Source organism: Nannobrachium achirus (assembly GCF_963921795.1).
Source record: "Nannobrachium achirus genome assembly, chromosome: 7".
Classification (NCBI taxonomy): domain Eukaryota; kingdom Metazoa; phylum Chordata; class Actinopteri; order Myctophiformes; family Myctophidae; genus Nannobrachium; species Nannobrachium achirus.
This window is the reverse complement of record NC_137816.1, coordinates 55,107,203-55,121,678: the sequence shown is the minus strand read 5'-3', so window position 1 is coordinate 55,121,678 and position 14,476 is coordinate 55,107,203. Positions and strand designations below refer to the sequence as shown.

General features: G+C 42.7%; 1 protein-coding gene across 1 annotated transcript in view; it reads left to right on the top strand.

Moving 5' to 3' along the window:
* Positions 1 to 14,476, top strand: part of eprs1 (glutamyl-prolyl-tRNA synthetase 1) — a 44,156-nt gene that overhangs the window by 12,656 nt on the left and 17,024 nt on the right. The window contains exons 10-19 of the mRNA XM_080729330.1: positions 823 to 1,056; positions 1,164 to 1,248; positions 1,498 to 1,557; positions 9,106 to 9,216; positions 9,341 to 9,477; positions 10,102 to 10,309; positions 10,807 to 10,919; positions 11,243 to 11,357; positions 13,102 to 13,266; positions 13,517 to 13,705. Of these exons, the coding sequence (XP_080585456.1) occupies positions 823 to 1,056; positions 1,164 to 1,248; positions 1,498 to 1,557; positions 9,106 to 9,216; positions 9,341 to 9,477; positions 10,102 to 10,309; positions 10,807 to 10,919; positions 11,243 to 11,357; positions 13,102 to 13,266; positions 13,517 to 13,705 (1,417 nt within the window). The remainder of the gene's footprint in view (positions 1 to 822; positions 1,057 to 1,163; positions 1,249 to 1,497; positions 1,558 to 9,105; positions 9,217 to 9,340; positions 9,478 to 10,101; positions 10,310 to 10,806; positions 10,920 to 11,242; positions 11,358 to 13,101; positions 13,267 to 13,516; positions 13,706 to 14,476) is intronic.

The following is a 14,476-nucleotide window of genomic DNA, read 5'->3' as shown; positions in this document are numbered from 1 at the left end:
AGGGGGGTTTAATACTTTTCCATTACATTTGGTTTATCGATGAATGTGTGTAATCTCATGTCAAGGTGTGGGTTTGTCCCAAATACAATATCCATGTATTTGCCCGAGAATCAGGGTTTACTTATTTATATCCATAATACATTGTTCCCTTAAAGAACCTGCACTCTACACGTTTCACACAGATAATTTGTTTTTGCGAAATAGTTGTGTATCAATTTTAAATCATTGAATCGAATCGTATTGCCATGAATTAACCAATATCGTGCATGTATCATATAGTCAACCATGTATCGTGATATGTATCGTATTGCTGTTAAAGTGTATCGTTACACCCCTAGTAGACAGTGTCCCAAGAGCCATCCAGGTACTTGTCAAAGTCTTTTAACTGGAAGGCTGCCTGTTCCATGTCCAGCAAGTTCATGTAATCCTCCAGCCAATCATCCCTGGAAGCAAGCTCCTTCCAAACAACATATCACTTTATAATGTTAAACCCAATGGCCTTAACCTGTATGACATTCACCACAATTGATTTGTGTATAATTTCACAGTCAACACTGGGGGAGCTGTCCAGTATAATCCAATATTCAACAGTTGTGCTACTTAGAGCTTTTCCAGTATAACCCCAGTATTCTAATGTTGGATACTGGAAGCTGCCCGGTACAAACACACTCTCATTGTTGGCCGCTGAGAATACTTGGCTAACACGGTCTCTTATTCTGCTGTCTTAACACATCTGAAACTTGTATTATATCCTCTAAAAATATATAACTAGATGTTGTTTTAATGAGCAGATATACTCACTGGTATTTCTCCTCCTCCTAGTGTGTACCCAACGTACGACTTTGCATGTCCCATCGTGGACAGTGTAGAGGGGGTGACCCACGCCCTGAGGACGACGGAGTACCACGACCGCGATGACCAGTTCTACTGGGTGATCGATGCCCTGCGCCTCAGGAAGCCCTATATCTGGGAGTATGCCAGGCTCAACCTCAATAACACTGTGCTGTCAAAGAGGAAGCTCACCTGGTTTGTGGACCAAGGCTACGTCGATGGCTGGTGAGTTCTGTGTGTGTTTGCATTGGTGAACTGTCCAATTCCTCTGTCCTCCTTTTTAAACGCCTCGTCTTCCTCCTGCTCCCATGTTGTCTCTCGTCTCTCTCCAGGGACGACCCTCGTTTCCCCACCGTCAGAGGAGTGCTGAGGAGAGGAATGACAGTCGAGGGCCTCAAACAGTTTATCGCTGCTCAGGTATGTCTGCTCGTCACCTTTGCAGTTTGCACGCAAGTACACTGCAGAATCCAGTAACAGGGTTTATTTTTAGGCATAGTGCATACCCTAACAATAGCAATGTACAGGTCAGTTATACAGTTAAAGTTCTACCTATAGCCATGGAAGAGTCCATTCTAGGGACGGATAGAAAGAGTCCATCTAGGGACGGATAGATGGATATACTGACAGACATTGTCATCGATATTGTTTTACTTTGTCTCTGTCCAGGGAGGATCCAGGTCAGTCGTGAACATGGAGTGGGACAAGATCTGGGCCTTCAACAAGAAGGTACGTTTGATTTATCCTCTCTGCCCCACAGCCACCACACACCCCTTTTTTGAGTGGTGGTCACACCGTCTCCTATACGTGGCCGTGTGTGTGGGTATGTATGCGTCCGTCAGTCCGTCCGGCCGTCCGGCCGTGTATGTAGCCTGGCAGTACCTTTTCTGACCACACATGTTAAGGGAGGGGCGCTGTTGTTCACACACACACACACACACACACACACACACACACACACACACACGGGGGGGGGGGGGGGGGGGGGGGGTTGGTGGGTAAACCACCGCTCAGTTCACACGGGTGTGATTTTTGTTAGGTTTCCACTGGCAGATGTTGAAATACATCACTATATCATTAGGTTTATGAGGAGTGACTGCCTTTTGTCACTGGACTACGCGTAATTATATTGATACCTGAGGAGTTATTTGTTGATACTGGATCAGTAGAGGGAAGAGGTTTTAGTTTTTATTTATTCCAGTGCATTCATTATAATTTGAAGTATTACTCGTTTTTATTTTTTATTTTTTGAGGCCCCAGTTGACTGTACAGAACAACCTTTCAGCTTCCAGTGTTTAACACCTTGTTTATTGACTTTTGAGTTGTCCATAAACTGTATCCCAAACATTGAAAGAATCTAGCTAAGCATGCTTTATTTCCTTCATTGTACAGTACCTTATTTTTTAGAAGAATACTAACAACTGACACATTTATAGTTGACTAATAGCTACTATGAAGTGATATTTGAGAAACATTGTTTGGGGATGTCATTGAATATATGAACGAGGCTATTTACTAAATATATAACATCAGGCTTATTAGGTATTCTACGATCGGTCAACCTGCTTGCCTTTTCAGCTGAGTACTGGACTCATCGCTCTGCTTGCATGGCTTTTTGGCTCTTCACTGTTTTGTCATCTTTTTGATTCTCATCATCCCTTTTCCCATCCCCACCTCTGCCTCACCACCTCTCCCTCTCTACTAACCTTTTAACACCTCCTGGAAGACTCCAGACCATTATAAAGTCATTCAGTTAATGGTCATGCTCTGTCCTTTACGGGAGTTTGCGCAAGCCTCCATGATGGTGAGCTGCTGTGTTTGTCTGGCTGTCAGCTCAATGTGCTTCTTAGAAAGTCTATAATTTACACTTCATCCCGTGACTGTGTTGCTTGATGAAAATAACCAATTTTCATTATGGTTGTTAATGAATGAATATATGTAAAAGTGACAAGATAACGTTGCCCTTCATATTAAATGGTTTTGATTAGTGCAGTATGATTTAGCAACTTAATTGTGATTCTAGTTTAAATTTAAGAGGAAAACATATTTCAGAATCTACCATTTCTCACCATTTCTCTCAGTTCATCAAAATTATTGACCATACCAGCTCATTTGGGTTTATTCTATTTAATGTACGTGTAACATGCTTTAGACTGGCTTTTTCCTAGTTGCAGTAATAAGATATAGTAGAAGAGACTGGGGATTTCAGACCACATCAGGATCCCTTGGTGTTGTTTTGACCATCTGTGGTGTTTTGGAGAAGTCGCTTTGTCATAGAATAGGTGAAATGTTGTAATATGAGCAGCTATTACATATTCAACCTTAAGAGACTGAGTTCTAAATGCTAACGGTTTTGAAGTAATGAAGTGCAAGAAGGTGCTCACCAAGTCAAATGATTAGACTAAAGAAAATACGTTATTGGGCTTAACTTTATGCACACTCGCACAGAGCCCAACTCTTTTAGCTTTAGACCTAAAAGGTCTAAAACAACGTTTCGGCAGATGCAACCGCCAATAATGTGAAGAAGGCAGTTGCATCTGTCAAAACATTGTTTTTTATTCTCTGCGTCCATAATAAACTTTGGCACTAAAAACTGTGTGCGGCCACATTGATGTCTCTTGAAGGCTAGACAGTTGGATCCATGGGCCGGTGTCGGGTCCAGATCGGCGCGTCTGCCATTTGTACTCTGCACATCCGGCGGTTGCAACTGACGGCACACAATATGATGTTGTGATTTGCTTTTCCTCTTCAAACCTTTATTGAACAAGGACTAACAACATCCCCCAAAGTAACTTTTAATAATAAATAACAGTACTGCATTCATTCTTATTGCCTTTAATAATAAATAACAGTATTGCATTAATTCTTATTGCCGAAAATTCCAAGTAACTTTTAATAATAAATAACAGTACTGAGTTACCCCCCTGAGGACCGGTGGTCTGCGAGAGACCTCAGTGTGAGTCAGCCGTCCTGCGGGGGTTTCTCACCGCCGACCACGGGGCGAGGTCCGTGACTGACCGTGAGTGGTGGTCTCCCGGTGGAGGGTCGACGGATCCCCGCACGGTGGCCGTGAGTAGCCGCCCTGCGGGGGTCTCTCGCCGCCGACCACGGAGCCACTGACCCCCGCACCTCTCATGGACCTCCAGCGGAGGTCTGTGAGATGTGCGGGGGTCAGCGGCGATGATCGTCCACCGGGGTGTCTCTCACCGCTGATATTTATTAAGAAACTATTTACTAGTTATTAAGAAACGTGTTATTTTCCTGTGTTCATTAAGAATTAATAATCCATGTAGCTGTAGTATTCTAAAAACGACTGGGCACCGGTGGCTGTGTTGGGTGGCGAAAACAGCTGATCTACAAGCCCACAAAGCGTTGCGCTTGCTATGCGTTGTGAGCTTGTAGGTCTGCTGTTTTCAGCCGTATTGTGTGACGTCAGTCGCAAGCGCCGGAAGTGAGCAGAAAAGGCAGAGCGAGTGGATCTTTAACCCACAGCGGCACTACCACAAGGAATGGTGTGCATATCAATCCTGTAACTAGATAAATTTGCTAACAGTTTTCATTCATTGCAACATAAAACCCCAGCAGAATCCACCTTGACCTTTTTATTATATGGAAATTTGGACAATTGTAAAATCATTGAATGCAGAATGGTCAATGGACATAGTTTGAGGCAATCTTTGTTTAACAAAAGTGGAGGTTGGATCGGTATTCTTTTATTTGGATAACAAAATAATGGCACACTTCAATGCCATACAGAGGAATGGAGGAGGGAACATGAAGGGAACTTTTTGTTGCTTTTTTTTTCTGAATGAATACCGGAGGCTGCGCCATTGTCCCAACTAACATTCAAGCTCCCAGTCCTTTCCCAGGCACTGTCTGTCGTGTGTTGTTCCTGTTCCATGTGGACTCCTTTCATGTTCCCGACTTCCCGTACCTATTTGCAGTTAGTCTGTTCACCTCCAGATTTGAGTTCACTGCGCTTGAACTTTACCTCGGCAGCCGATGGCAATCAGTACGCTACGTCCTATGCTTGCATGGAATGATGAGATTTATTGTCTGTGTTGGGATGGTGTACATTCTTGCCCAGTGGTACCCATGTTGGCACTTCAAAAGTCTAGTTAAATAGGCCGACAATATCTATGATTTACAGGACCAAACACAACTCAAAGTCAATTTAAAATCCAGTATTTAAAGTAAATGCACACAATCTTAAAGGATGACTTCACCACTTTCCCAACCATTGGTCCTCACTAATGTTCATGATCAAATAGTAGATAAAATAAATCATTTCTACTCGGTCTGTATGTCTTAGGAGGTCTGTGGGCAGTTCAGATTCAGAAACCCGCCTACCTCATCGATGGGGAAGCCAATAGAGTGTGTGTGTGTGTGTGTGTTGTTTTTTTTTTTACAGAAACTTTTTGTAAGTCTAAAATGAAGTAACATAGTAGAGTTAGATGCAGTAGTTCTGTTGAGGAAGACACCCGGACAGGAAGTGATTTAATGTAGTTCAGCCATTCTGTGTGAACATGTCTACCTTGTCTCCCTGTCTCTCTTTCCCTCTCTCCCTTGTCTCCTGCCTTACACTATGTCCCTCGCTTGCTCTCTCTCTCTCTTGCTTGCACACTTTCTCGTTCGATTTCTTTCTCATGCTCTTAACTTCTCTCTCTCTCTCTCTCTCTCTCTCTTTCTCTCTCTCTCTCTCTCTCTCTCTCTCCTCTCTCACACACACACACTGTTCCTCTCCTGTCTTTGACATTAAGCTGCATCTCACTCTTCTGTTTCCTAGCTGCCAGTTAACTATTTGAAGGTACTCCTCCTCTCCTCTTCTCCTTTATTTTCTCCTCTTCCTCCACTATACTGCCTCCCTGCCCCTCTGTCCTTCCAACCCACATGGCATTATCATTTCACAGCTTCAGCCATATAGCATAAATAGACTATTTTACCTAATGTATTGCGTATGTTTACATTTTCTCGGTAGCCATTCAAAATGTTAAAGGGCCAGTTCACCTCTGGGACAACCAGATCTTATTTTATTGTTGTTTGGGACACGATCAACACAATCCTAAGTTATTTTTTGTTTTCAATCTGTGTTTTGAGATATTTTAGTATTTCAGCATGACTAGTGGTGCATTTTGCATCATCAGTGATGCATTTTGCATCATATGATGCAAAACGCTAGCCTGGCGGGGCCCGACGTTATCTGTGTTCATTCCTTCCACAGTATAACGTCTGGCCTTTAGCCTATTGGCAGCTTGAAAAGTGGGCGGGAGTACTTGCCTTGACAGACAGACTCCTCTAACCAATCACCATCTCTCAGCCAGTCGGAAGAACGGCAAACAAACACGTCTTTTCGGCTGATAAACTCCACTAGCGCATCCTCCGTGTTGCTTTTTAATTGTTGTAATTGATTCCAACTCTGAAATAACTGCACTTATTGGTTGTTTTATGGTTAGAGCGTTAACTGTTACACTTTTTGCATCGCGAGGGCAGCCATTGTTGTTTTGAAAATGCTGCAGCTTGCAGCATGCATCTACGTCACCGTCTACACATGGACCAATCAGGGAAATCTTTTCACTTGTTGTCAGGAAGACTACGTTTGTTGTGCGGAAGCATAGTGCGGAAGCAGTCACTGATTGGCCCAAATCACAGAATAATCGGTATACTCGCTGCCAATCAACGGAAGTCCAGACGTTATACTGTGGAAGGAATGAACACAGATATAGCGTCGGGCCCCGCCAGGCTAGCAAAACGCATCACTAGTAAAATAACTCAGGATTGTGTTGATCGTGTCCCAAACAACAATAAAATAAGATCTGGTTGTCCCAGAGGTGAACTGGCCCTTTAAACAACTTAACTGAATAATTGAGTCTACATTGGCTAAAGATTGAACTTCATGCAGCACGCACCAATTATTCCATATCTGCTTTTACCGTGTGGTGAATGATGAATCCCATTATTTGATCAGAAATTGGAGGTGTGTAGTCAATTGTTTATTAGCATAGGTAACGCCCCCTAATCACTATAGAGAGATGACCAAAAAATAATAAACCACACCGTCAAATTCAGTTTGTCTGACCTCATCTCAAGCCAGTTTCAACTCTCTCTAATGGTTACCTGTCAAAGTGACTGGTAACTTCTATCTAGGCAGTACAGAACCAAGGTTATTAAAAAGAACGTACCGCCATCTATGTCATTCTCACTATCCAGCTATTCTAGCCGGTAGATTCACCGCACTGGGAGGCAGACTGCGGCCGTGGAATACATTGCAGTCAACCAAGGCCTGGTGGACCAGCTTATGAACAAACAGTTTCCCAACTTCTTGGTCGAGGTAAAAGAAGACGTGTCACATGTTGTTTTCTGCTGTGTTGCTTTTCGATGTGTACACTGTATACGTTAACTTTATTTAGGTTTCTAAAGAGCACGAAGTAGCTAGGTCTACGTTTCTGAATGTGCCAAAGTATCTCGAGACTCATTGATCGTCTGACACCAAATCATGCGACACTGCCGGGCTCATTAAAGTTATACAGTGTGCACATCAAAAGAAAACGACCTGTGATATGTATTTTTTTTAGATTCCTGAACAGATTAACTGACAAAGGACTCAATCGTTGAGAAATGGTATTTGTTCACAAGCTGGACCAGCCGGCTCTCATTGACTCAATGGTGCCTGACTGGCCCTTCGATCAATTACCTCCAAATAATGTTTGGCTGTAAAAGCATTTTTTCCAGCTTGTGGCTGGTAATAATTGTGAACCCTCCGTTTCCCCCTCCTTCCTCCTCCTGTATGTGCTTCTCTCTCATTCCGCACTTTTTCTCAGACACTCCCTCCAGGCATCTCATTTTTTTTATTTTATTTTATTTTTGTTGAAAGGATTCTGAACATGAAAAGCCTTTGCTTTGCTTGGCTTGGCTGAGATTTAGTCTGCAAAGGCTTGGCCCTTGGTTTTACTTGACTGCTGTTTGGTGTGGCAAATAATCAAATGCCTTGTTGCTTTCATACAACCAGTTTGGTCTTTTTGATATATATCCACCTGTTTCCGCAAGAATTTACTATAGCATTATCTGTGGGACACTTCCGGAGAACAGCAGATATACAAGCTCACGTCGCGTCGCAGATGCAACCGCTGTGAGCTTGTAGATCATTCTCGGCTGCGACGCCGGAAACTGCCGCACAACTTCTGCGCAATGCACAACGGGACGTGGGAAAGTTGTGGATATATATATATATATATATATATATATATATATATATATATATATATATATATATATATATATATATTTTTTTTTTTTAACTGATACCATTTTTCAATTTTGGGCATTGGATTTACTGGATGGATAGATCCAGACCTTTACCGATCCATTTTAGTTAAATTAACACTCTGGATACATGGATGAATGCATATAGCCAGGTAGATAGAGTTGACGTGGTTGCATTCCATCACAAAAGTCAGGTCAAATCACCTCTTACCAGTACATTGGTTCCTCCCAGTTCCTCTGTTCATGTCCTGTTCTCTCTCCCTTCCTTTGGCCCTGCACCACTTCACTCCATTCACTCTAGCTCCTTTTCAGGTATTGTGACACCTGTACGTTTGCACTCAGGCAAAATAAATGAACACCAACCAGTAACTAAGGACTACAAGGGTTCAAACAACAGTGACAGTGACTTTCTGTTGTCCTACAAGGCAACCTAGAGGCATGCATAATTGAGCTGTGTTGTCAGTGCCCTCAGGTGGACAAACAGAGACTTAAAACAGACAGACTGCCTCATTGCAATGGTTTAGTGCTAGCCTTGCACAGCTCAACCGATGCTGAGAGAGTATAGGCCCACCACCACCGAAGCCATGTACACAAATAATTGAAAAGTGATTTTCACCCAAGAGAAGAGTGACAGCCATTCAAATCTATGCAGGACCCTATAAGCAGATGTGACAAAGATCATTTCAAGCGAGGACATTATTTTGTTATTGCTTACAGTGTGAATGCACCTTAAGACTATACATGAGAGTTGGGGTGGGGGTGTCTTTGTTTTATGCCTCTTTATTATCTGGCCATACATGCTCTGCTGTGCTTTCTCTGTTTCATTGCATCCTTAATCATATTCAACACCAATCAACACCTCTTTCCTTTTGGATGCATCTAATTGGGATATCCTGCTTCTCATCCTACCATAAGTCCTGGTCATTATTGAGCTTAATTTAGTTTCAAAGCGAGTCACTCATTGTTAAGGGATGATTGCACTGTTTGCTAACATGTTTTGTTTTTGTGTGTGTGTAGGTGATAGACCCGGTGGCTCCCAGATACACAGCGTTGTCCGGCTCATATGTGGTCCCCGTTACCGTCCCTGATGCCCCTGAGGAGATGAAGGAGGCTGCCAAACACCCCAAGGTATTATTTTCCCTAACTCTCTGGAGGTTTACACAGATAAATTGCTATATAACGAAAAAATAAACCAGTTTTAGTGCTCCAAAATCACTGCAGATGGCTCTTGTCTATGTGTCCTTGCGTCCAGAATGAGGAGGTGGGGAAGAAAGAGGTGTGGTACGGACCCCGGGTGCTGGTGGAAGGAGCGGACGCGGAGACATTCAAGGAGGGCGAGATGGTGACCTTCATCAACTGGGGGAACCTCGTCATCACCAAAATCAACAAGTAGGTTGGAAGGACGATGAACAGCTAAGCAGTAGCAGTCCGTTTGTCATTGTTGTGAAGCTCTGTCTTTAAAAGACAACTTTGTTTTTTTACAACAAGGGTTCATATTAGATCGTAATTAGAGAACAGAAAAGATGAGTGTTAAAATCTTTTCATTTGCTGCTTTCTATTGTTTTAGCCGTTTTTAATGACTTTGCTTTCAGTGGTTGGGGGCATGCGTACGAGTGTCTAAATATTTATTTTTAGACACAATAAGCCCGTTCCCAAGATGCACCGCAATCTTTCATGGGCAGATGTGACTTACGGGGGCTAGTTGCGTTACTATAAATAGTCATAAAGAAATCAACGGCTTATTGTGTCTAAAAAGACATATTTAGCCACTTGTACACATGCCCCCACCCTCTGAAATCAAAATCACTAAAATGACTAAAACGATAGAAAGCAGAAAATGAAATCATCAAATGAAATCAATCTAAAATATGAACCCTTGTTGTAAAAATAACAAAGTTGTCCTTTAAATTTCTATTCAAGTGGCCACATTTGTATGCCTAAACAAAAAGTCAACCGTGCAACCTGCACATCTATGAAAGGTATCCATATACATATCTCCTTCACACCATCCAGGGACTCCAGTGGCAAGGTACTGTCCATGGAGGCGCGTCTGAACCTGGACAACAAGGATTTCAAGAAGACCACTAAGATAACCTGGCTGGCGGACACATCCAGAGCCCCACTGCTGCCTACCATCTGTGTCAACTACCAACACCTCATCTCCAAACCCGTCCTGGGGAAAGAGGACGACTTCAAAGAGTACATCAACAAAGAAAGCAAGGTGTGTTTGAGTCAGTGCCCGTCTGTGTCTGTGTGGACCTCATGAGTTTGTGTGTCTGTTTGTGTCATCGTTGAATCAGGCAGGGGTACAACAGTTAATCGAACTAATCGATGTTTAGGGTTAGGGTTAGTTTGTTTGTTCCACAATAGCAGATCTACAATTGCACGATGCGTTGTGAGCCCGTAGATTTTCTATTTTCACTGCTTTTGTGACACCATTGCGTGACACTATTGTACGACATAGTATTTTTACAAATTAATGCAATTGTTTTTGTTGATTTTTGTAAAACAAAACAAAAGCAAAATGCTTTTCAATTATTCAATTAATCGAAAAAGTGATCGATAGAATAATCACTAAGAAAATAATGGATAGATGCCTGAATCGGCTTATTTTGATATTTCATCTGATCTTTTCTAATTACTGTCTTCACTCATTCCTTATATTTCTTTCTGTCTGTCTGTCTCTTTCTTTCTTTCTTTCTTTCTTTCCCCTCCCAGTTGGAGGAGAGGATGCTGGGAGATCCCTGTCTGAGGAACCTGAAGAAAGGTGACATCATCCAGCTGCAGAGGCGTGGCTTTTACATATGTGACCAGCCCTACGAGCCAATCAGGTTAGGCCACCAGCCGTGTTTGGTTCAGCTCCATGTTAAATCATGCAAGTGTGTTAATACGTGTCATTGTACATTATCAGCCATACAGTTGTCACTGTTGGCTAAAAGTCATTGGATCAAGCAAAAAGAGGCCTGATCCCCTCTAACATCTGTGTGTGTGTGTGTGTGTGTGTGTGTGTGTGTGTGTGTGTGTGTGTGTGTGTGTGTGTGTGTGTGTGTGTGTGTGTGTGTGTGTGTGTGTGTGTGTGTGTGTGTGTGTGTGTGTGTGTGTGTGTGTGTGTGTGTGTGTGTGTGTGTGTGTGTGTGTGTGTGTGTGTGTGCAGCCCTAACAGCTGTAAGGAGAGCCCATGTGTGCTGCTTTACATCCCAGATGGACACACTAAGGAAATGCCCACGGCCGGCTCTAAGGACAAGAGCAAGACCCAGGCAGTCAACACTGTAAGAAGGACATACTGACTGTCCTTGTTCATCTCTCACTGATAATAATCCTAATCAAGTTCTTGAAATGCAAGGATTATCCACGTAGCTTCTTCCGTTGCATTTACTGCTAGGACTTGATATGTTAAATGTACATCGAACTTGAATTGGAAGTCTGAACTTCATGACGTGATGATAAACAAGACTAGATAATTAAGGCTGGGAACGTGTCTTTGTCGCTTTAGAAATTAACCACTTCAACTATTATTTTATGCTTTAACTATTGAAAAATAGCAGATATACAAGCTCACAGCGCGGCACAGAGTGCTGCGCCGAGAGCTTGTAGATCTGCCTTTTTTTTTTTTTTTTTTTTCCTGACAATTTGCGCAAGTCTTTCAGTTCAGTTTCAGTTTATTTTTATTTATAGTGCAATCATCACCCCAAGGGGTCTCTGTGCACTTCACAGCAGTACAACAAGTGATTAAAAACAGTCATACAACATAAACATCAGTATGTATAAACAATGATACAACAAAAACATTAAAACATTAACATTAACATTAAAATCAAGGAGTTCAACTCACATTAAGTACAACTAGGGAGAACCATAATGCAGGGTAAAAAGATGTTTTTTCAGCCTAGATTTAAAAATGGCCAGAGTGTCGGCATCTCTGACGGCTCGGGGGAGAGCATTCCAGAGATGGGGGGCACGATGTGTGAATGCTCTGCCCCGAACAGTTGTTTTATTATAACTTGTGACAGTCAGTAGACCAGCATCCTGGGAGCGCAGTGGTCTTCCAGGGATGTAGGGTTCTATTAAGCTGGACATGTAGGATGGGGCATGTCCGTTTAAGGCTTTATGTGCCAGGAGCAGTACCTTAAAATCAGCTGTGGCCGGTATTGGAAGCCAGTGTAGTGCTATGACTGTTGGTGTAATATGATCGAATTTTCTTTTCCTTGTAAGTACTCTAGCTGCTGCATTTTGGACTAATCTGAGGCCATGTGTTGCTGTTGTTGGTAAACCGGAAAAAAGGACATTACAGTAATCTATTCTTGAAGTAATGAATGCATGGACCAGAGTTTCTTTGAAATATCTTTGAATATCTTTTGAATATATTGACTCTTGATTCTATAAATGTCTTCTAAAAGGTTTTTCAAACATGTCAAGGACGCACAAAATTATAGGTATTTAGCTGCGGACCCCCATCTCAAAATATGTTCCAGGGACCCCCAGAAGCAGAGATTTGATTTAACAAAAGTTTGCTTTGAAAAATATATATTCAAAGATTGCTTTGCTTGTAAAATAATTCCAGGTCTTAATGGGTCAACTGAGTTAACGTTGCGGTACACAATGCTCCAGCACAGTGGTTCTCAACCTGTGGTACATGTACCACTGGTTATTCTTGAGACCCCCTCTGGTGGTACGCAGAGGGGTCTCCCAAAAAGTTTATCACATTAGAAATATCATCAGTTGATTCAGCTGATTAGACACTGACAGGGTCTCTCCAGCAGGACTGTTGCAACTGCAGTATGCTAAGCAACTTTGCTAGCGTAGTTTGCACAAGAAGTTAACTGATGTAGTAGCTAAATAAATCTGGCTGATGACCCCGGTCATCAAAATATTGGCTTAGGAATGCAAAAAAACAAAACGGCATAGAATACATTTGCCTCCTGTGTTAACTATATATACTGTAGCTGAATAGGATGGGCTAGGTCTACGCACCTTTATTTTAACATGCAAATGTCCTTTTACTCCTCTCTTTAGCCCGCTCCCCCTGCCAAGTCTCCAGCAGTCCCTCCGTCAGCCCCAGCAGGTGATGATGTGTTCTCCAGCATTGTGGCCCAGGGTGAGGCGGTACGCCAGCTGAAGGTTGCCAAGGCCCCCAAGGAGGAGGTTGATAAGGCCGTTCAGCTGCTGCTTAGCCTAAAGGTATTTTATTCACCATACAGTCAAGTCCTTGGTATTAGTTTAACCCCGAGAGTGTATAAATGTGACCACAATGGTATCCATCGTGGTTACATTTGTACACTCTCAATCACAAATGAATAAACACTGAGGAGTGTACCATGGAGTTTCATTTAACCCATTTAGACCTGGTGCTACCTAGACATTCTCTTACCTTTAGGGTGCCATCTTTAAACTTGCTTCTAAGTTGGCTAACATGTGTTTTAACCTGCAGACTCAGTTCAAGCAGCAAACTGGTATGGACTACAAGCCAGGCATGGCTCCACCTGCCGCTGTACAAGCCCCGCCCAGGGCTAAACCAGCTCCACCCACTCCCTCCCTGGACTCTGTGTCGTGTCCTTATGCCCGCGTGGCCCAGCAGGGGGAAGTGGTCAGGAAACTGAAGGCAGAGAAGGCTCCTAAGGTACACCACAGCTCTCTCAACCACTAGTCTGATTCACTTCAACTTAGTCAACTCAATGTGATTTAAAAAAATTCCAGGGCACTGGGTTTTTACGAGGCTAAAAGGCATTAGTTATATTTGCTAACGCACTTTTAGCCCAGTATAGACTGTGTCATTTTGAATGTCTTAAGGCCTTTGCAGTTGCATTTTTCAGTTCATGGCCTAAACCTTTCACTATGAGCGATGGTTTGCCAGCCTGGGTCATTCAGTGGGACTGGGTCAAGGACGGTCAACTACGGGCCGACCCCTACGGATCCATTTGGTTACATTTACACACTTGGATACACACCAAGTGCAGCGCTGCAAGCTTGTAGATCTGCTATATTTTTTTTATCTTGAACATTTGTGCAAGTCTTTGAATATTTTTTTACCTGATCCTAAATCCTAACAGGTTCCAATCCTATGTTTCTATGTCAGTGGTGCTCAGACTTTTTCATGTCAAGGACCCCCAAAATTATATGTATTTGGCCACGGACCCCCATCTCAAAAATATTTAGTTCCAGGAACCCCCCAGAAGCAAAGTTTTAGTTAACTATGTTCGCTTTAAAAATACATACATTCAAAGATTTGCACAAATCTTCGCGACTTTTCAAAAATAGCAGATCTACAAGCTCGCAGCGCGGCACTCGGTGCCACGCTGTGAGCTTGTATATCTGCTATTTTTCAATGGCTAAAGTATCAATAATTCCAGGTCTGAAGGGTTTCAATTACCCCGAGGATGTGACTGTGTAA